The 22,024-nt window shown below is 40.8% G+C and overlaps 3 protein-coding genes across 3 annotated transcripts in view; 1 reads left to right on the top strand and 2 right to left on the bottom strand.

Annotated features, from left to right (window-relative positions):
* Positions 1-908: 908 nt before the first annotated feature.
* On the bottom strand, positions 909-9,035 carry LOC138021354 (uncharacterized). Its single transcript, XM_068868217.1, has 4 exons — positions 8,582-9,035; positions 6,876-7,131; positions 4,899-5,015; positions 909-3,396 (listed from the first exon to the last, which is right to left on the bottom strand). The coding sequence occupies exons 1-4, from the start codon at positions 8,969-8,971 to the stop codon at positions 3,143-3,145; spliced, it is 1,017 nt and encodes a 338-aa protein (XP_068724318.1). The 5' UTR covers positions 8,972-9,035; the 3' UTR covers positions 909-3,142.
* A 2,019-nt stretch (positions 9,036-11,054) lies between these two features.
* LOC138022164 (phosphatidylinositol 4-phosphate 3-kinase C2 domain-containing subunit beta-like) lies at positions 11,055-17,430 on the bottom strand. Its single transcript, XM_068869196.1, has one exon. It carries the CDS (start codon positions 16,227-16,229, stop codon positions 11,973-11,975), a length of 4,257 nt encoding a protein of 1,418 aa, XP_068725297.1. The 5' UTR covers positions 16,230-17,430; the 3' UTR covers positions 11,055-11,972.
* A 49-nt stretch (positions 17,431-17,479) lies between these two features.
* The window catches only part of LOC138022165 (uncharacterized), a 21,584-nt gene continuing 17,039 nt past the window's right edge, over positions 17,480-22,024 (top strand). Inside the window, exon 1 of the mRNA XM_068869197.1 lies at positions 17,480-17,803. Coding sequence (XP_068725298.1) covers positions 17,623-17,803 — 181 coding nt within the window. The 5' untranslated portion in view covers positions 17,480-17,622. The remainder of the gene's footprint in view (positions 17,804-22,024) is intronic.

Raw genomic sequence — 22,024 nt, 5'->3', positions numbered from 1 at the left:
ATAGCTAAAACAGCAATAACTTCTCACTACTAATATTTACATTAAGGGAAGGCTTTACCTCTTGAATGAACAAAGTCTCCTTAACTTTACAGTGAAAGGAGACTTTGTTCATTCAAGAGCTAAAGCCTTCCCTTAATGTAAATATTAGTAGTGAGAAGTTATTGCTGTTTTAGCTATTACTTTTCATTATGTCTAGACACGTACTGCTGCAGATCATTTTTCTCAGTCTAGGTTCCAGACCCCTATTGTTTACGATATATATATATAGTTTTTAAAATTGTAACGGTCACTTTTGAAAATGTGTGTTGACTAGCATACGAAACGTCAAGTTTTATAAAAATGCGTTGGAATACAATGTTTATCACCGCTGTTTGTGTTATTTACTAATGGCTCATTTTGCACTAGCCCCAGGCATGTGGAGGAGTACACCGAACGTTAAGTTTTGGATTTTGTTTTCAAACTTCCACGCCGTAGACATCTTCATAGTTGCTGCACAATTCACACCTGGAACAAATTGGAATGATCGCGATAACGAGAGCTTATCTTCTGAGATGTTCTCTTTGACAAAAGTCACCGTTGAGCGCTTTGTGAGCGGGGACAGGGAATGATTACCGCCAACACTTGATTGACTACAGATATCAATATAAACTTTTTCTTAAGACGACAAGTGTACCACTATGAGGTAAGAAAAGAAAAGACGCAAAACAGACCAAGCGTACCATGTTGTTCTATTTAACACTAGCCTGCAAGCAGGCTCTTCCGTTGAAAATGGAGCGCGCTCAAAACATCCTCTTCCGTTGAAAATGGCGCGCGGTCGAAATATAAGGGCTTGGTAACTAGACAAGTACTATGGGGTATGGGTGGGGGAGCAGCCTAGAGAACTAAGAAATGTTAAAACTACTTACAACTTGATGTTTAATGTTTATTTGCTGATGCTGGATTACTTACTTTTTGTTATAAGGTATAAAACGAAACATTGTATGTTAATATATGTAAACTAGCACTGGATAATGCGATTATAGAGTTTTGATTGGCTTAGCCATCATGGTATATGAGCTGTTATATCATGCCAAACTGCTGTGTGCTACGCTCCTCGTTGGCTATCCATCATCTCATAGGTCAACACTAACGGCCATCCGTCAAACTGACATTGGACATTTCTTTACAATTACACGACTCAATATCCCATGTTAATATTGACAAGCTTACCGCTTTAAAAAGAATGAAAACAGGCAGAATTACAGCTTTAGTGCAACAAGAAATAGCGTTTCTAAGCTATGCCGCGCTGATCTACAGTATTTAGGTCTAAAAACCCCGTTGAAGACGGTTAACTTTCAATTGTCTTGCTGGGTACTACTATTTCAATACTCTAAAAAATTCGATTTTCGGGAAGGTTGTCTCGTTGGTCTAGTGTATATCGGAAACTGCAAGGTGTAGCCATCGACCCGGGTTCAACTCTTTGCCTCGCCTATTGTGAATCTTCTCAGCTTGTTTAAAATCTTTGTTTCGTTGAAGTAGATGTGAAGTCTAAAGTAGCCTGTACGTCGTATAAGTTGAACAAAAAGGGAAATGTCAGTTTGATGGATGGAAAGAAGTGATGACCCATCTCATATCCAACGCGCACTCGTGGAACAATTGTTAAATATTATTTCACTATTACGCCACTTCACCTTATTTGGTCAAGAGAATGCACAAAATATAAGACGGTAATACACTGTTACTGTTGTATTCCGGTTTGGAACAGAGCAAATACGGACGGAACAGGAGTTTTAAAAAAAGAAATTGTTTTCAACACAATGACAATCCCATTATCCCTTATCATCGCTTGTCACTCGTCATTTCGTTTATCGAGTAAAACACCCGTTGCTCGTATTACGCAACTCGCATAATATGCGCGCACCTGTGATTCAATAAGGTGTCTATTTCTGAAATAAATTTAAAGAACATTTTCAGGCTGATTTCTCACTAAGCACCCAGTAACTAAAGAACTTGATCAGCTTGAACCCCGAAATCATAGGTTCTTAAATGCGGATGTTTCCCGTACGACAAACATGTTCGGGAGACAACAACTGACAAGAAACAACGCACTAACAATATTAGACAAAAGTGACCTATGACCGATAACATAAACGACCACATAATACCAGGCATACGAGTTCTTACAGTTGTATAGCCTCACAAGCCGTCTTTTTTAATGGAGTCGTATTTCACGTCTTTGTAGGGGATACGTGGAAGGCTAACCTTCGTAGAGAGAAGGGAATCTTTCCTAACCCAAGTGCCTTGTTGGCACTGTCCTTAATTAACTGGCCCAAGTTAAAAAGGTCGGTTAACTTCATCTGCAGGAGAAGTCACTATCCGACAGTTTCAATATGTGTATAGCCTGCTTGCTGGCGGTAGATGTTGTGTCGTCACGAAACACTATCAGACACCATATTGGAAGAGCGTGGGATTGGTCTTGGCCCCGTGACAAAACGACGGGGTGGGGAGTGGGAAGAGCTCGATTTGTTGACCCTCAACCCGGCCCAGACCTAGCCGCGCGAATCCAAGATGGCGACCTCATTACGAATTCCTGTTTTTTCGACCATCCAACCGCCTGCGTGCAGGCTAATATGTGTAAAGATTGAAGCATTGTCAGGTTGACGCACACGACGCGAACATAAGCTCAGGCAACATCTAGGCCTAAACGCGAAGTCAGTAGCGTTTGGATAATTAGCACCTTTCGTAAGAGGACGGATTCTGCTCTATTTGCCATCAGAGTCAAACATTAAACCATTGGAGAGTGAGACAAATCGATTGATCGAAAATAAAATGCAAAACTACAATGGAAGGATAATTGACCTCGCATATGAAAGGGACATGGGATGCTGGTCATCTCGCTTAAATTTTGAATTTTGGTCTCAGGGTTTTCTGGGCAAAACGCCGTCATAAATGTATGCAGCAGTGAAGGTCTCGTTTAGGGTTGCACGCGAAGAAATATAAAAATATATATATTTAACATATTTTAAAATATGGTGTCTTTAAGGGGTCAAAAAAGCCACGCCCAGATTGGTCTCCTTTAGGGGTTTCATTCTAAATTTCCGATGAGCATCCCTGTCCTTTCATATGCAAAGTCCTACCCCCGGGAATTGACCTTTAGCAAGTACTATCTGGATAACAACGATCGTATTAAGGCCTCGACGCTTTCAACGAACAAGTCTGTGTACCCGGCCTCTCTGTAGGCCTCAGCTAACAGTTCCATGTCAGCGCGAAATAACTTCTCCTTATCTTGCTGTCTGTAGTTTTCCAGAAGCCATTTCATGTCGTCTATAAATTTATTATTATATTCTGGTATTTCTGTAGGGAGGAGAGGTGATGAAATCCGATGTTCTTTAATTATAAATTGAGTGATGGAGATTTCTATGAAAGAGAAAAAAGGTTCATGTCAAGAATGCAATAAAATCGAGCCTCACTGCTGCCGTTTACTGAGTAATGATCAACACTCCTGAAATTTACTGTATTTTTATTACTTTCACCAGCTGAGAGGTTAAGAATTAAAATGTGATTCACTTGATTTCCTTATTGATAGCCTCCCAGGGGTTTTGGGGAACAAGGGACATCAGGAACCCATGAACCGGAGCCTACAACTCTACTGTTACTCTTCGTGTAACGGCGTTTTCACAGACTGATTTATTTTTAGATTGAATTTCCAGCGAATGAGAGTCCTACAGGAGCCCGATGACCAATTACAAGAAATTAAGCTGACGTCATAGGGTCACCGAACCGGAACTGCCTTTGTTTTTTCCAGAAAAGATAGTCTAAAAATAGATCGGTCAATGCCGTTACATAGGCCCAGTATGGGAGCTGTAGGCTCCGGGTCATGGGTTCCTGGGGACATGGCTAATTTGAACTGGGGAACAGAGTTACAATGACAATATATATAAGGGAAAAAGAGGACATAAACCATTTTAGGGGTCAAAAAGCTTAAAACAAGGGAACACCAGCAAGTTTTTAAAGGGAACAAGGGAAAAGGACCCCTCCCCTCCCCCTCCCTTTGGGCCCCCTCTTTCTTTACCCTTATTTCTCAAACCTCTACTTCAGTTTTCCATTTATCCATTGGTAGTTCTAAGGACCTTGTGGTAAATTTAAGTTCAGCAAGAAACAGAAGCAAGCTGTCAGAGTCTAAATACATGACAATGGAACTCTGTGGAGGCAACTTCTTCACTGGTAGCACCTTTCCTGTTTCTGTTTGTCAGTAACCACTACACGTTACTATAATGGACATGTGACATGTAAGGACCATGGCTGACAACACCAGTTACATGTAAATTTTGTCTTGTCTTATAAACAGTTACCACCCCAACTTTTAAATTACCTGGTATATCTGACTTAAATATGAGATTGCTAAAATGGACTTGATCTGCATTGGTTAAAAAAATTAATCACAAAAAATTAGCTTACAGTGTATGCTGAGAACAACACTTTTGACAGAAGCTGGCTACAAACACCACCAAAAATAAAATAAAGTGAAATAACATTATATTAAATACAATGTCAATAGTTACATGCAAATAAATCTGAAACATTAAGTTATTTTGTCTTTATCAAATTTCTGAGATTTGATACTTCAAAATTTCCCTGGAGAGCACAACCTCATAACCTGGAAAGACGAAAAGGGGCTGATGACTTCCTTGCTGCTGGTTTTGGCCAGTTATTATTAACAATAAAATAATAAAATTATTATTGTTCATACCCAAAGTAAACGAAGGGTATTTTACAAAAAAAACTTCCCTATTGTAAACCACAGGACTCAACTGGCCCCTACTCAGGGAAAATTGTGTCACTCTTGGGTTGGATAAATGGTTAAGTTCATTTAGGATGAACACAACCAAAACTTGCACATAACACCATAATGTACTCACTTTTCACAAGCCTGTCTCTTGCATCTTTGCTCCCTTTCAGAGTGGCTCCAATCTCCCCTCTAAGCTCATTCACTAAGCCCTGAAGTTTGCGACTGAAATCCAAGTTTTCTGAAAGAACTGTTTCCAAACAGGAAGTAAGATATTAAAGATGCACCTACTAATGAGAATAAATTGATTGAAATCTGATTACTCCACCATGCAATTCAGTCGGGACGTGCACTCGTGCAATTTCACAAAGCTAACATACAATGATTTCCACTGGGACTTAACTGAAGGGGTATTGTAAGTGGGGTCTAACTTATTACGCTATTCCTGGTTTGGACAACACTGGTTTTTCAACTTTCCCAGCCTGGTCACTAGGGTGGTAGTCAGCCTAGATAGCCCCATAATTTCCACTTTCTAGATGTTTACGTTTGAGATCATTCAACAAATCCAACATGTGTGAGAATACTGCTTGGCTGAGTTCAAAGAATCACGGTCTTAAATCCTTATGGGGTCAGCACATCGCCACACTTGCAACTTCTGCTCTTCCTAAATGTGCTGGTAGCTGCTGCTGTCCTATATCATTATTCCTCAGGCAGCACTTGTGAAAACCCTAACTGGTCCTCTGAAGGGTCCAGAATTTGCGCCTTCCTGGTCGCCAATGCCACTAAAAATTGAGTACTGGCGACCAGAATTTCACAACTGGTCACCAGTGGGCAACCTACTATTAAGTTCGGAGCTGATGATTTTGAAATAAAACATGAAAGGAGTTTTTCAGTTAACTACTTCCATAACGCCGCAAGCAGCCACAAGTTTTTGCGGTTGCTCATAAAATACATATTGGAGGTGAAAAAACAACAAAGTAAAGAGATTCAAGGGACTGGTGCAAGGAATGTAGCACAGTAACAACATGGCGGCTTGTGTGCTACAGAACGTGACTGGTGTTTCCCTGGCTAAAATTTTCAACAAACTAAGGGGCAGATGGACTTCATTATTACACTTGAGGTCAGACACACATTCTCTCCAAAATGTCCACTTTCGAAAGCGAAAAATAATGCTTGACACATACACAAGACCATGAGGTCGTTGTTTTCTGTTATTTACAACACAATTAATTTTGCCATCTGGTTATCCAGTTGCCAGTTTGCGCCGATATAAAAAAGTTAATTTTGGACCCTGCTCTAGGACAAGTAAATTTCATACTCATGCAAGCAATTTTCTTAGACCACTTGCCCAGTGGGCAAGCGCCCTCTCAATGAATTGAATAATATTATTCAAAGATGTCCAGAGACAAAATGGCAGTACTTTTTATTTTATTTTATTTTATAGATACTGATGAAATACCAGGATTTCTCCTTTTACTAAAAAATCTTATCTTCACTGCGCACAGTGAACATATCATTTTTATCTTTCACATGTGAGAATATAGGTGTCGTCATGGTAACGAACACAATTAGCCAATAAAATGCGAGCTTCGTCTTCATTGTAAGATACTTTTGTGCTCCAGTGTAATGCCTCTCTACTACATTAACATTTTTATTTGCAAAATTTTACATTATCATGATTTGCTTTTCATAACTTTCATATCTTGTTTCATGTTACACAACATGTGTGTTTTAGCGGTTGGTGACCACTTTTTCATCATTTTGAAAATGAAAAAAACAAGTTTTAAATCTGGACATTTCATCAATATCTATATAATAAACAGAACATTACATGACCGCTTGGGTATACGAATTTTATCTTCTCGTGCTGAAAGTATCTCTCACTCGTTCGCCTCGCTCACCCGTGAGAGATAAAATAAAATTCGTATCCCCGCGGGGCCATGTAATATCCTCTATTTTATAAATTAATGATAATACAATGAGCCAAGGCGAGTGAAGGAACCCTTTAGGGCAAGTGAGTCATGAGGTTTGCTTTCCTAATGTTCAAGTTAGATTTATAATGTTTTTCTTGTCTTGCTACATTGCAGCTAAATGATAGCCTACGACCTACCTGATCTATCAAACCATATACACTTGGAATCTGGGACATTAGCCACCATGGAAGGAGCTTCAGATAAACATTTTCCCTTGGCAGTGAAATGAGGAAGTTTGTCATTTGTCAAATGACAGCTGTCGCCATTTCTTATTCCATTGTTTCCTGAAAGTCTTGTTCCCATTAAACAAACAGGACAGGTTTCTACAACAGCACTGATAGTGTTCTTGTCAATTCCAAAATCTCTGTGCCCCACCGTGTACCTTCGTTGAATCTAGAAGGTCAATAATTGTATTTATTTCCTAGTTAAGGGTAATTAACGACAATTCACCAAGAGGGGGTGGATAGTGGTGGATATTTAATAACCAGCCACGAAGTAGCAAGCTAAATATATCCACCACTAGCAACCAATACAAAAACAGTGAAATAATTTTTAAAAATAGCACAAAAAGATGATTTGAACTCTTCCAGCAACGATTACAATATTTTTGGGTGCAAATCCTGCGTGAGTTGCTCGGAGGCGACTATCAAAGGAGTTTCAGAGTCTGAACAGCCAATCAGAGCACGCTTTCAATGCTACACACTGTTTTATAGTCTATATATAGTAATAAACTCTATTCAGAGCAGTAATCAGTTTTGTCTGATTACACTAAAACTTTTCCCAACTCTTACTCAAAAATGGTGTGGTCCTCATTCAGAGGAGATGCAATATCTTAAATTAAATATGAAAATCATCTTTTATCGTTTCTGGTAAATATCTTTATTAATAATTATTTTAATTATTTAATCATGCAGCTAAAGAAATTAAACAAAAGTAGTATCGTAACTAAATCAACATCTGAGAATTTTTCTTCTTTTTGTTAGCTGCAAAAATAACAGCATTTATGTCGACAGCAGTGGTAAGAATGATATTTTGAGAGTTTTAATCTCAAGATACTTTTAAGGGCCAGGGGACTGTTTCGCGCAAGTCCGGAAACTTTACAGGTCACTTTCGGGTGTAACAATTCCTTTTGTATCTCAAGAACGGAGAGGATTTATGTCGTCAAACTTGATGATGAGGATGATGATGATGATGAACTTTACTAACGTGTCGAGAATCTCTAGCACATAGCACTAATTGGTGACACTAAAATAAAATAATCTAGGATAACAATGTTAAAAATAGTAAAAGCTAGGGAAAATAAAAAGAAATCTAAAACCTATTTACAAACAATTTTTTTTGCTTAATGACATGGAGTCATTTTTCTTTTTGTTACCTTGGAAACATGTTAAAAGATCGGCTTTCCAAAAGAAGCGGTTGGCAGTTTCGGGCCCGAAAAGTTATCGGGACTTTTGAGAAACGGGCCCCTGGTATGCAACGGTGTCCGACGATTTCCGAAGACGTTCTGAAGAGTTCCTCAAAGCAGTCTCCAGTGCCTTCCCTACTAAAATCGAATGTTTAAGTAAACGACTGTATCACCATTCACAGATACGTTTATCTCACATTAATCATAATTCCGCCTACTTTGGAAGAAATATGAAGATGATGATGATGATTGGATGCTAATAAATATATAAGCTTATAATTCTGGCTTCAACTTTTTAAATGGCATGTAATGTAGATTTCTCACTGCGAGTGTTCTAGAGTGGAAAAATTATTTCTTATAAGTCAAATTTGTGTCTGTTTTTTTATTATTAGCTAACATAGAGAAGTTTTGTCTTATGTAAGATTCAAATAGACTCACCAAGGAAAATGTTCTCTTGACATCGCAATGACCCAAGGAATGAACTTTCCCAACAACCGCTTCAAACTCTTCAATTGGTACAATGATCTTTCCAGTTCGTTTGTAAACAAGAACTTCACAATCTTCCTCGCTATCGAACCTCACATCCATCCGTTCTGCCCAGTTTTTAAATCTTTCTCTCCTTGTGATGCCTCCCTTGGGTTTCGGAAAACCCGCCGCTTTAAGATCAGGTCCACTCGGCCACTGACATCGCCACCGAGGGAGGGTGGTTGAGGAGCGCACTCTGAGACAGTTGAGGAAGAGTTCATAAATAGCCCTCGGTAATGGCCCTGCGTGGTTTCTCCGCTTAATGGCTTTCTCGTTTTCTACCTCAGCACACGTTTCGTCCATTTGTTTTCGCAGACAAGCGGAAGAAATCACTCGAGTTCAGTTATCAACTGAGTTCGCAAGTTTTGGGTGCGCACGCATATGACGTCAGGTGATAAGAGTTCCCGTATGCTTCTTTGTTGGAGCCTTTTTAAAGAAATTTGACATCCAGTCGACAATCAATTGATTGTTGCCCGATATCTGCACCAAGACCTTCTTCCTTTTTCTGCGTGATCGCCAACTCGATCATAACATGTTCTCACGCTGTCAAATCAATCTTCTGTCAGCCAATGAAATCACAGGCCAGAATATGTGCAGCGAAATCAATTTCAATTAATTCATAGTAATTCGTCTGCTTGTTACATAAGAATAGTCATTACAAAAAAAAGTGTAGAATGCTTCTTCGGGTGCCCTGCGAACTGAGTCATACGCAAACTGAAAAGAGGAGCTCTGGGGCGCTTTGCATTCGAACAAAAATTTCGAAATTTCCGGTCCGAAACTGAATGGAACGGTAAAAATTCCGGGAAAAGTTTTCGAAAATTTAGGAATACGTTTTGAGTGCACACTCTGATGGAATTTCCGGAATTATCGAAACGCAAGAGATGTCGGGTTTAGTCTCCCTACCGAGCGTGAGCTCACGTGGACACTTGAAAAAGCAATAATGGCAGGCGTAGCAGCGTATCAATGCTCAGTGTGTGGCTTTGTGTCGAATGATTTCAGTCTTTTAACCAGCAACGGTATGTTACGCTAACTTCGACTTTCGCTCGTCGTAGTTCTGTTCCCGCCGTTTTGCCATTTTGTTAAATCAAGTTAGCAGAACTTCACGAATCATATTTATTAAATTTATTCTTCAGACCGCTTGGGACAACTTCTTGTTTCACAGTCATCCTGCTCTAAAGCCGCGAAAATGTTCAAAAAGTCCGCCATTTTCATACACAACAAAGAGTCACCATGCATGCTCTGTGTTGGAGAGTAAGTGACCTCGAATTCTGGGAAGCGGTCGGACGCGTTCCATTCGACCAGCGAAAATTCCGAAAATTTGAACCGGGGATTTTTGTTAAATGGAAAGCGCCCCTGGAGACGAGAGAACTTGTTTTTAAGCCGTAGACTGAAACCGGAAGTGAACATTTCGCATGCCGGGACAGCGGTCTCTCCCAGACTCAAACTAATGTGAAGACAAGTTAAACAAGAAACCAATTCACTTCCGGTTGCTATCCGTGCCCCATTTGTTCGAAGGGTGGATAACACTATCCACTGGATAAATCACTATCCAGTAGATAACTCAATTGGTTTTGCTAGTGTTTATCCGCTGGATAGTGATATTTATCCAGTAGATAGCGTTATCCACCTTGGGAACAACCGTGGCCAGAAAATTGAGCTCACCGAGTGCGCGCGCACTAGTCCTTTTTTTTTTCACATGGAGCTGGCTGCAATTAATACCTCTATTTCGTAAGGAAGGCATGCTCTTTTCTCCAGGTATAGAAATTCCCCTATCGAGGAGTACCTCTAAGAGAACGCACTTGTGCCTTGAGATCCAGAGATCCTGGGTTCAAGACCGCGTTCTGACCACTCACTGAATTTGTTTCAGGTAATCCCTGGTTCAATTTCCTGGCGCACTTGTAAAATAGCCAACTGGTTTGCCTCCCGCCAGTTGGGATTCTTAACAATTGTATATGTTAAATGCTCGGAGATATTACCTACTAGCTACTCTGAAATCCGAGGGTAAACAAAGTATTATTATTATTTTATTATTATTTGTTGTTCTCCTGTTAATGTGGCATGGGCTTGTAGGGGTGGGTTAAATTCTCAGCCGAACTTAAGGTTTCTCAAAAGTCCTGAACCTTTTCGGGCGTATTTCGGGTGACATTAAACGCTTTGTACCTTCAAAAGGAAAACGTTTCTATTCATGAAACTTTGCAATTGTTTAGTTTTCTCTCCTGGTTTTCACTGGTCTCGAAAACATGTTCAAAGATTAATTTTTTAGAAGCAGCAGATCATAGGTTCACGAATTGCTTTTTCGGCTCTTTTGACTGAGGAACGCACGCCTGCTCCTCTCTCCAAGAGCGACCACTCAAACTGTAGCCCGCAAAACTGACCAAAAGTGATGAACTGGAATTGGTTTATTACTTCAGTGGATGCGAATGTCACAGTTCTGTTATATTACAAAATGAAGCAGTTTTCAATTAATTTCGCGATTACTTCTGATTAATTCAGAGGTGCGTTTTCACTTCCGCGCATTGTGCCTGGTGCATGTATTGGCTCTTTCAGTGATTGTCGGTGCTTGAAAACGGCTGGTTTAAAACTATAACTACAAGAGTCCCATAAAGAGTCACTGAGTCCCAAAGCGCTAAATCTGTTCAGTTACAAATTAAAAAATTTTCTTGGAAATCCAATTCTCCGAACTTGTTCTCAATTTTAAAATAAATACTAAAATGATAACCTCGAAAGTCTCTATTTACAAACAGTTTTTACAATCTTTGTCCTTTAGCAGCGTCTCATGTTCCAACACTTTCTTAGATAGTAACGCGTATTTCTCGAGAAAGTTCAGAAAGTGCCAGTGGACGTTAAGAAGGCAGCTAAGATTTTCGAACTTAGCCTTTTGACCAGTTTGGTCCTACACAATTGACCCGGCACGATGCTAATCGACTGTCCTCCACTTTAGTGTACCTTCTATCATCTGAACGATATTGCAAATTGAACAAAAAATTGTTTCCGTTTTGGATAACAGACATCGCTAAACTTAGTTCTTCGCGCGAAATTTAAAAAGTTCTTCACGATGAAGTTATTTTACATGGTTTGCTTTTACATCTGAGAGAAACGCCTTGTATTTTGCCTTTCACGAAAATTCTAAGAGAAGAGCTGCATTTTTCACACTTCTCTGCTCCAACCAGCAACTGGAAAACCCGCCAAGAACGAGCATTCGTTTTATACACATTCTCCCGCAAGAGATCTTGAGCTGATCACATTATTAGCTGGGTCGGTAAGTTCGTCAAGATTCGACCATGCAAATTGCAAGAATTTCTTTTCAACGTGGTTTTGTAATGTCCGTTAGTGTGTACCACGAAGCTTCGGACGTCTTGAGATCAAAGTGAGACAGATCAATCAGTACACCACCAAGAAACTCGTTTTCACCGACATAATCGTGATCCAGCACTGTGACTTGCAGGTGACGCTCAAGAACCTCCCGCTCTGACATGCTACTATACACCAATGTTTCGTTAAATGTAGGATTGAGTGTCCTACGTACAACTCTTGTCTTGAGTTTTGTGGCCTTAATAGGATCTGGAAGCAGGTACAATTTCACGTATGGATCTGCCAGACTTGTTTGATTTCTCGGCGATAACTCTTTCGCGTGCATCACCATTACGCGAAGAGCTTCACGTTCATGGCGAATCAACAATTTCACTTTTCCTCCAATGGCCCGCTCGCGATTTCGCTTCTCTTCTGGTAGCAGACGAACCGAGAATGAGCTCGCTTCTTGCTTGTCTTTCTGCTGTTCATGAAGAAAGCTGTAAAGAAGTTCGGATTCGGAAATTTCCGTGGGCATCATTACCAGGTGTCGGATGTAATTGTCTAGCTCGTTTCGCCTCCGCTCGGCAACCGCTCGGATCTGCGACCGACCGATGTAGATCTTACTGGGAAGCCTTGGCAGGTTCTTTTCCGGAAACGCTTCCATTAGCTTTAAGTGGAGCTCGTGAAATTGGCGGAATCGCCGAAACACAAACGAAGGCTCTTGAACATCAACACGGCAAATATTGACTACGTAGATGTAATATTTCTCGGGATTATAGCGCTTCTGGAAGTCTACAACGCGAGCAGATTCAACCAAACCGTCCGTATCTACAGAGTACGTCCCTCGAATGAACGAAAGTACAGAGCTTGAGTTGTCTGTGGTAGCGGGAGACCGTCTCAGCTGGCTTGGGTCTCGGATTTGCGCCACGTTATGGATAAAGAAGTTGACTTGAGTAAACAAGGAAGAGAGACTAATTTCTATGAGTCGAGTGAATTTTGCCGTGGCTTCTCCTTCAGAGGCGTCTGGAAGCAACGAGTCACGGATGTACTTCAAATCAGCAATTTTGCTCAAACAGGTAATTCCAGAATTGAGCATCAAGGACAGGAGATTGAGAAGCAAGTTGGAGTGGCTCCTAATGACATTGAAAGCCTTGCAACAGAGATCTACAAAGTCCTGAAAACGACTGCTCGGTTCATAACCCCCGTTAATGACAAACGCCATGTCTGGAGTCAGAACAAAGGGAGCTCGATCACGGCGGAATGATCCAAACATCTGAGAGTTGCCGAGGATCTTGGCAAAGTCGATGTGAAACAGGTGGCCACTCTTTTTGATCATGATGTTGTCGTTGTGGCGATCACCGATCCCCAAAACGTAGGTCGCCACACAATAGCCTGCACAGGAAGCTGTAAAATTATCGACTGCTTGGTGGTAACTCTCTTCACCCGGGTTGTACTTTTGGATCCACCTTGCAATTGGTTCATCCTTGAACGATCCGGTCAGGCCGAGCTCAGTGTGAATTTCCCGTAGCGTTACCGATTCCTTTACGATTTCTACTATCCCCATGCCCACACCTGTGGCCATGCACTGGTAAGTGATCATTTTCAAGTCGATTCCATCTCGCAGCCAAATTTTGTTGATGATGCCCATGAGTTGCATAATCAGCTTGTCTTGCCTCATATCATCACCAATTTTTAGCATGGCATGCACGTCTTCTCCAAACTGGTCGGCATTCTTAAAGATGAGTTTTAGAGGTGCAGAGTTCGAGTTAAAGTAACCACAGGTAGGTAAGTCCACACCTTTTACCTCGTAGCTCGGATCTACAGGTAGCCTTACACTTGTAAACATGTTGGCAGCAGCCACTGCAAGCTCTTGTTGAAGAACATTGGTTCTGGAGGAATCTTTGGCGTTCTTGACTTGAACAGCCACGTGAGTGAGATCAGCGAGGACCTCATCTTGTCTGGTGAACTCGCACCTTTGAGCATTTCCACATATGCCAAGGAGACCACCGAGAATGATCTGAAAGCGCTGGCCAAACTGGGGATCACTGATGGTATCCTTCAAATACCAGAAAAGATAATGCATGACACGAACGCTGCCGAGGGCGCGGCACACGAGGAAACGGATCAAGGGAGAGTCGTGGTAGATTTCATATTTCAAAGCCTGGACAAGCTGAGGGAGATAATCACACAACTCGTCATCCACAAGAGCTTCCAACCATTCCACCGCTGTAGCTCTTACACGAATGTCTGGAAAGCTGATCTTGAGCAATTCCATGGCATCTACGGGTTTCAAAGGCGCCCAAGAAGATAACAAGCTGTAGATAACAGGAAGGTACTGGTATTCCCAAGAAGGTGCTACAGACAAGATAAGTGGTAAAGCTTTAGGATTTGACCTACAGTAATAGCGATGCTCCCACAAAAGTTCTCTTTCTTCCGGCTTCAGTTCATTGAAAAGGTCTCTTTCGAGAATTTGCTTATACACTTCGGTAGTTGAGGCACGAGGCTCACATCGATCAGTTTCATCATAGACTGACCACCCGTTGCTTTCAAAATCTGGAAAGACAATGTCGGCTAAATACCGCTCAAACTCAACTTGCATAATGACACTAGAAGGATGCAAAAGGTTTGATGTACAGGTACCAACGGGATTTGCTACATCATCTGGCCATAATCCAAGAAGTTGCGTTCCAGAAACTAACACGCCTTTGAAGTCAAACAATGGAACTGCTACCCAGCCAAGTGGAACCCTAGCAGTGTTCAATGAGTTTCCCTTTACGGTCGGTGCAATACCATAAAGGGTTAAGCAGAGCCGTGATTCACGTGGTAGCTGACGCACCTGTATCTGAAACTGCAGCCACTCATTCCATCGCAGGTGGTCGAAGAAATTCCTGGTAATCTTGCGCTGCTGTGTTACTTCCGCGGGGCAGGACAATCGTCCTCCGTAGTAAATCCCGCACTGTACTTCACAGCGATCAAAGTCCTGATTCCAGAGCAAGGGCAGCCTGTTGGCAAAAGCAATGTGGATGCGTAGGTTGTCAGTCATGGCAGTAACATCGATTGATCCGGCCAGCTTTGGTCTGTCTACCCTCGTGGGTACAAATGAAGTGGCAAAGGCGTCACAGTACATCTCTGTCAAAAGCAACACGGCCTCTTGCAACTTTGAAAGTGCACCGTATACCAGTGATTGGTCAGGAACCATTCTTTCAGGTGCAATAGAGCTCTGAAGAGTCTTCAACATTTGAACCGAGTTGATAACGTCTACGGTTTCTAAGGATGCAAGCGTTGCACAGATCGCCTTCACAGCTTGGATTACTGGACTCGGCTCAAATCGAGGAACGCTTTCATTGGTTGTTCCTTCCACTAACTTAACAAGTTCAACATTAAAGGCTTCCAAGAGAACTTTAAGCCCATATTCAGAGACAGCAGTGCTGACGGGGCAGTCAAAGAAGTCCTTGTAGTTCCGCGGAGAACTCTCATCTAGGTCATCCTCTTCAGTTCTAGCCAGCTGCCTTGAGATCTGCCAACTCTGAAGTAGTACAAGTTCAACTTCATGACCAAATTTAACGCATTGCTGGACATAACCATACTGAATGAGAACGTCATTAGCCTGGAGGTACTCAGAACGCCCACACACCTTGAGAACGTATGCCGAGGATCGGCTCCAGTCAATACTCCCTTCGTCGTCTGATAAACAACTCAACGCAAGTTCAATAATTTTGTTTATCCGGCTATGTGCACTGAAAGTGAACTTTAACGTATCCTGCCTTTCCTCAGTGTAAATGGCCATTCTTGCGTCTGTGTAAAACGGAAAAGTCTCATAATCGTAAGGTACTGTGGGACTTATCACATGACCAGGATTTGTCGAATCATCCCAGCGAAAATTTGATCTAAGTTTAGTCATCATTGCGCTGAAGGCTGCGGCTTCCTCATCTCTCTCTTTGGCAACATCAAAAAGTCCATCTCCAAAGAAAAGAAACTTGGAACTGGAATTTGCCACTAAGCCACCTGATGATTTCTTGTCAGGAGACATTGACGAAAGAGGGCGGTTGGACTTTTCTGGACTGGGTGTACGAGGGGGAGGAATAGACTTTCTACGAGTAACAGACTTTCCTTGACAATAATTGTTGTTACTGACAGCATATTTGCAACTTTTATCATCAGGAAGCTGTACTTTCAAAGGCCATGCATCTCTTACTCTAAGCACCTCTGTACTCTCTGTCATTCCTACTGGGAATACATCATCTCTTGAGGACTTGTCAGGGGACAACATTTCCTCCTTGCTTCCTCTTAATGTTAACTCGCCTTTCAGTTTGAGAGATATGGCACCATAAGGGTGCTCAGTACTGGAATTTGATGACGTATTGCTTGCAATGGATTGGTTAGTAATTTGACTACATGGGTCACTATGTTGATTGGTTAATGTCTCAAAAAGACTCGAGGTGAATGATGCTGATCTTTCAGGCTTTTTCCAGCCTTCTGACCCCACGTTATGAGGGCTTCTGTCTGAGTCTAGAAACACTGATGGGGGCTTAAAAGCTTCATGAAAATTGTCAAATCCTCCTTGGGGAAATTGGGGTATTTTATTCCCTATTTTCACAGGGTTGCCAGGTGGCGATAAGTCATCCCAGGAACGAGACGCTCTTAATTTAACCGTTGATTCTGACCTGTGATAAATTCGTTTGAAAAGTCAACCCACTTTGAATTTTCTGCATCAACGGAAAGACTTGATTGTTGAGATCGTGTTTCCATTTTAACAGCTTGTGTAAGGTCATCAGAACATTTACGATCAATAAGACCGTTGCTTGACTTATGACTGTTAGGAGAGAAGACGTTAAACGATGGCGAGCGAGAGCCTTCAACGACAGGATGATCTCTTTGTTCTGACGACAAAACCGTGAGCCAAGAAAAACGTGAATGCGTTGGGGCATTGTCTTCTTCGTCGGATGAAAAGGACATTAGGTTATCCAAATTTGCCATCACGTAGGTACAAATCCACGTAAATCACGTCCGTACTTGAGAATGCAACTTTGTCACTGAATATTAGAAAGCTAACATCAAATCAGTTTCGAAACAGGTATATACAAGCTTGAATAACGTTAGAAATTAGTGATGCTGTGACCGTCCTGTTCTTGGATGAAGATAGATGATATGACATTCCTTCACGTATTTGAAGCCATTTCATTAATGTACGAAAAACCGTCAATGGATTTGAAAATCGAACCATAAAAGGATCATTGTACGAAATACATGTACAAGCGTACGATGTCACTCCATTTACAACGCGAGTTTTCAATAGTATCCTGCGGCGAGGTGTATGCTTTCTGTTGCTTCTTGTTGTGTTATTCGAACTGCTAAGGTCGTAAATTTCTTGAGGTTGCTTCCAAGTCGATTCTTCGTGAGACGGATCAGTTCGTACAAGTCGAATTCGACGTTTGTTTATTCGCTTGAAAAAATGATGGCCGATATGTTTTTGTGTTATGTGCAATGCGCATGCTTTGGATCGAAAAGGCCGCTATCGCTATCGCCGCTATTGTTAAGCTATTGTTCGCCGCTATTCGGTTTCGGTGAAGCATATCGATCATGGCGGGACCATGGCGGTCAAGTCAGTGAAATGCAATCATGATTGTGCTTTTTGAGAATTCAAGTCTTTGTTTGGGCCTGTGATGGCCACATTTGGCTGGAGTTATAAGTCAAATGCAACTGGAAGTAAAAGGCCCTGTGAACAATCGCGGAAAACCGAGGAATGGCAGAAGAACCGATCAGATTCCACCACAAAACCTCTTCATCCACAATCACACACGGCTGAAACTTTGAACGCTGGCACTCCGCAGAGGAAAAAGAAATGTAAGTTTGCAAAACTGGGAGCAATTGCAGAATACCCGGCCCAATTGTTAGGGCCTATTGTAAGAACGAGTCAGAAAGCAATAAAGTGTATTCTTATTCAATGACATGTAAATTAGTGGGCCGGGTATTCTGCAATCTAGCCTGCTGGAGCACTAATTCTTTGATTGCACCTGACGTCACCGTGAAAGAACAACATCCAAAAAGTCTTTTGGGAATTTGACTCTATTGTTATGCAACATGGCCGTCTTATCATGTGAGTGCAATCAAGGAATTAGGGACATTCCCGAGGGAAGGGGGGGGAGGGGGACTTGCATATGAAAGGGGTGGGGATGCTAGCTGTCTCGCTTAGGGGTGTAAATTTCAGATTTTGGTCTTACTTAGGGCGTTATGTAGCCATGAAGGTCTCAATTAGGGTTTCATGCAAAGAAATATGTGTTTTAAATATGGTCTCTTTTTGGGATCCAAAACATTCTGGGCCCAGGCACCCTTCCCCCCCCCCCCCCCCCCTCACTTCCAGGGAACGCTGTAAACTGAAATCATCCGATTAATGCAAATCAAATCAATTGTTGGTTTTTGAGAAGAGGGGAAACCATAGTAACCGGAGAAAACCTCTTGTTGCAGAGTAGAAAACCAACAAAATAAACCCACACATACATGTACATGTAATGCCAAGTCTGAGAATTGAACCAGGGCCAGGGTGGGAGGCAAGTGCTCTCACCACTGGGCCATCCCTGCACCCCAATGGAGTACAGTGTACTTGACTTGTCAAGTGTGCACCAATGTTATTCATTTGCTATCTGGACAGACCAAATGTTTGTTTATCATGACATTGTCCTTGCTGTAGTAAAGGGAAATAGTTTCACTCTCAGAATCAAAATGTTTGAAATACCTATACGGTGTACAATGTACATGTGGGTCTTTAAACTGTAAAGAAATCTTGAAATAACTAGTTCTTGAGACTGACCAAGAGAACCTTTCCACAATGTATTAATTCGAATCATGTGATATTGTTGTTATTCAAACTGCCAGGGGATTTTCAATCAAAGTTTCCTCATTTTGATGCAGAGTAGGGTATCTCTAAAATCTCAAATTGTCTGTTTCAAAAAGGCTCCTGAAAATTAATATCAACAGCAAGCGAAAAGTGAGAAGTCAGAAGTGTCACACAAGGACGTCGACATGATAGTTCGAATAGATGTTCAAACGCTGTGAGAACTTAGCAGCAATTTAAATTCTCTTGGATGCTTTGTGGTCCCTATTTTTCTTTACCATTTATCTCTTCCTTTCTTGATTTTCTTCCTGTCAGCAAAAAAGTGACACAAATCAGTACAAAAGAAGTTTTAAAATATTTCAACTTTTCTGCCATTGTGCAACAAATTTTCTTAGGTCTCCAATTTGGACAGTTACGCTGTAAGACTAACGATTCTACTAAAAAATGTTATGTATTCTACTTGAAGGATTGACATCAGCTGCCTAAATTTAGTCATTTAAGAGTTAACATGTGGTGTTGTTGAACTGAATGTTTTTACTGCACTTAAAATTCTCTAATGCAACCTCTTTTCTTAGAGATAGTTTTTAGCTGAGATTGAAGTAAGGAAGGCTTCTAAAAGTGTGTGGTCTAAAAGGGTCCTTATTTAAAAAAAAGTACTGTGATTCTGCCACCTTTTTTGTGTTTACCCCACTTCATGACAAGTTAGAGAATCTGAATGTGGAATCCAAATGGGGACACGTATTTACAGGATTGTGTATTTTTATGTATGGGTTATGCAGGTGGAGTAATTTATTTGCTAACTTTGTGGTGACGAAGGAGATTGGAGAACTCGGTAGTGAACTTTAAGGAGTGTGGAAGATTGGTTAGAGGTGGCTCCCTAGAGTATTTGTGAATAATTATGTACCCTTACACAACAGGGCACGAGTTACAAAAGGAAATCTAGTTAATTTCTCTTAAAGTTTTCCCTGTAGACATTTACCAGTGTGGGTACCGATATAATAAGGCTTATTTTTTGGTGTCAATTTTTGCATTATGGCCATTACCATGGCAACATGACAGACAGGTGTATTCTTATTTTTGACCTAAATTTCTCAATATTTATACTTTTCTTGAATGATTTTTTTTTATTCTTTGCCACGTTATGAAAATGATATTGCCTGAAGTGGTAAAAAATAAAGGTGGTTCAGACGGCTTTGCCAATATTCTGTCATTTGGCATTTTTCTAAGTATATTCGATTAGCTCTGACAGATTTTAACAAATTTTAGGTATTTGATAGGAACTGTATTTAGTTAAAACTGAGCCAATTTTCAAAAAATTCTATGGAAGGGAACGCGAGAAAATTAGCTGTTAATTTTACAGATTTGACGACACAACAATCAGAAAAACACGCGTTATTCAGGCTTTATTAGCATGGCTTGAGACTAACTTTTTAGCTCACTAGCCTAATGGCTAGTATCAGGTCTGATTTTACTAGCCAAATCTAAATTTGCACTAGCCAGTCTCGTCATGCACAGTTTCATTCATTTGTAAAAACTATCACGAAAAAAAATCCACATTTGCAAACAAGACTCGCACTTTTAGTAATTATTCTCATATTTTCATATCCATCCTTGCAACAGTGGCGCAAATATGATGGAGTGTACGGCTTCCTGTATTTTTCAGATGAAGGCAAAGTTTCGTGGCTTTGAGGCCAATTCTCACAGAACCGTTGCCAAAACTTTGCAACTCACAAATGCACTGGAGTATGGAAAACGCGGAAATGAAGTAACTATGATTAAGACATAACCGTCACAGTTAACTAAACTGTTCGTTTAGAAGTCTGTGGAAAGGCTGTTCCTTTGATTAGATCTATTTGCGATTGAAACAGTGTTAACCTGAAAGCACCATGCTGGGGATGAAGTACAAAAGCAGCGAAATGCGGGAATATAATAACTTAAATTAGATAGAAAAGAAATTCGAAAGGCAGACGCCCTCATATAAGTTTTTCTTTTTGATAGTTTCAAACAGCAATCCGTGCATTTTATGCTTGAATGGTTTTCGGAGTCAATTACTAGTCGAAGGTCACAGTGCTTGTGAGCAAATTTTTGCACTTTTTATGTGAAATTCACCATTCCTAGTAAACCGGCGAGATAAGTTGCTCCATATTATATCTTTCTTTTTTTTAATTTGAAGTAAATTATATTTGGATTCAATTTCTAAACAAGTATGTGACCTCTTTCCATATACACATAACAACGTCGCAAACAGTTTGCGGTTGCTCGATTGCAAACACTGTCACTTTTTGCATTTATATTGTTTGCAATCCTGTTTTCCGTATGAGTGATTGCTTTATGCAACTTGATCTTGTGACATCGTAAAAAAAGGGCGCAAAAATAAAAGCAGAATTATATACTGTAGGAACTGCGGCTCTTTGTGATCAAGGACTTTACTACAGGAATATTTGGTGGGGTATTCCCTTAGGATATTCATTAAATTCACACTGTTTTGACGAGTATCCTCATTGCTTTAGTCGTACTCGGACACCAGTTTCATTACTTATACTTGCCTCTAATTTGCCAAAATGTATCACGTCCACAAAAATATACAATAATATACAATAATATACAATCCATGTCGTTGTTTCTTCACTTTTGCATTGCTCCTCGTCGCCAACAAAACGTAACGATAGAAAATTTTCTATCTCTAGCGTCTTGTTTGCGATCATCTGCGATTGGTCGGGGATGAACGTAAAAGGTGTTTCCATTTCTGCAAACTATTTGTGATCAAGCTCTCAGAAAGTGCTTGCGGTTGTTTGCGACGAAGTCACACACATGTGGAGACAGCAGATTGAGAAGTTCTGCATGATTTCACACGTGATTAATCGTTCATAAGGTAGCGTGGGGAAACTGTAATCCCCGTTTGTTGTTGTTGTTGTTTTTTTTCAACTTATCATTTTCTAAGGCAGTAAATTCCATAGAATCCGCTTACAGTTTCTGTTGTTTGTTTCTATTCTCTCCTTTTGCCTTATCCATAACAAATAATTTGAATTTTTGTTTTGTCCAGAACTCCACTGCTTCACAATATTTACTAGCCCCAGTGGCTAGTGGAAGCTCAAAATCTACTAGCCAAAATTGAAATTTCACTTGTCTGTTGCTAGTTGGCTACTGTTAGTGTCAAGCCCTGTATTAGCCATACTAGTGCCCACTGAGTGAGCTTGCACGTTGCCCTGAAACTCTAGGGAGCCTCCTTAAAG

This window comes from Montipora capricornis, chromosome 10 (assembly GCF_036669925.1).
Source record: "Montipora capricornis isolate CH-2021 chromosome 10, ASM3666992v2, whole genome shotgun sequence".
NCBI classification, from domain to species: domain Eukaryota; kingdom Metazoa; phylum Cnidaria; class Anthozoa; order Scleractinia; family Acroporidae; genus Montipora; species Montipora capricornis.
The sequence above is the reverse complement of the archived record's forward strand: the minus strand, read 5'-3'. Positions and strand labels throughout refer to the sequence as shown.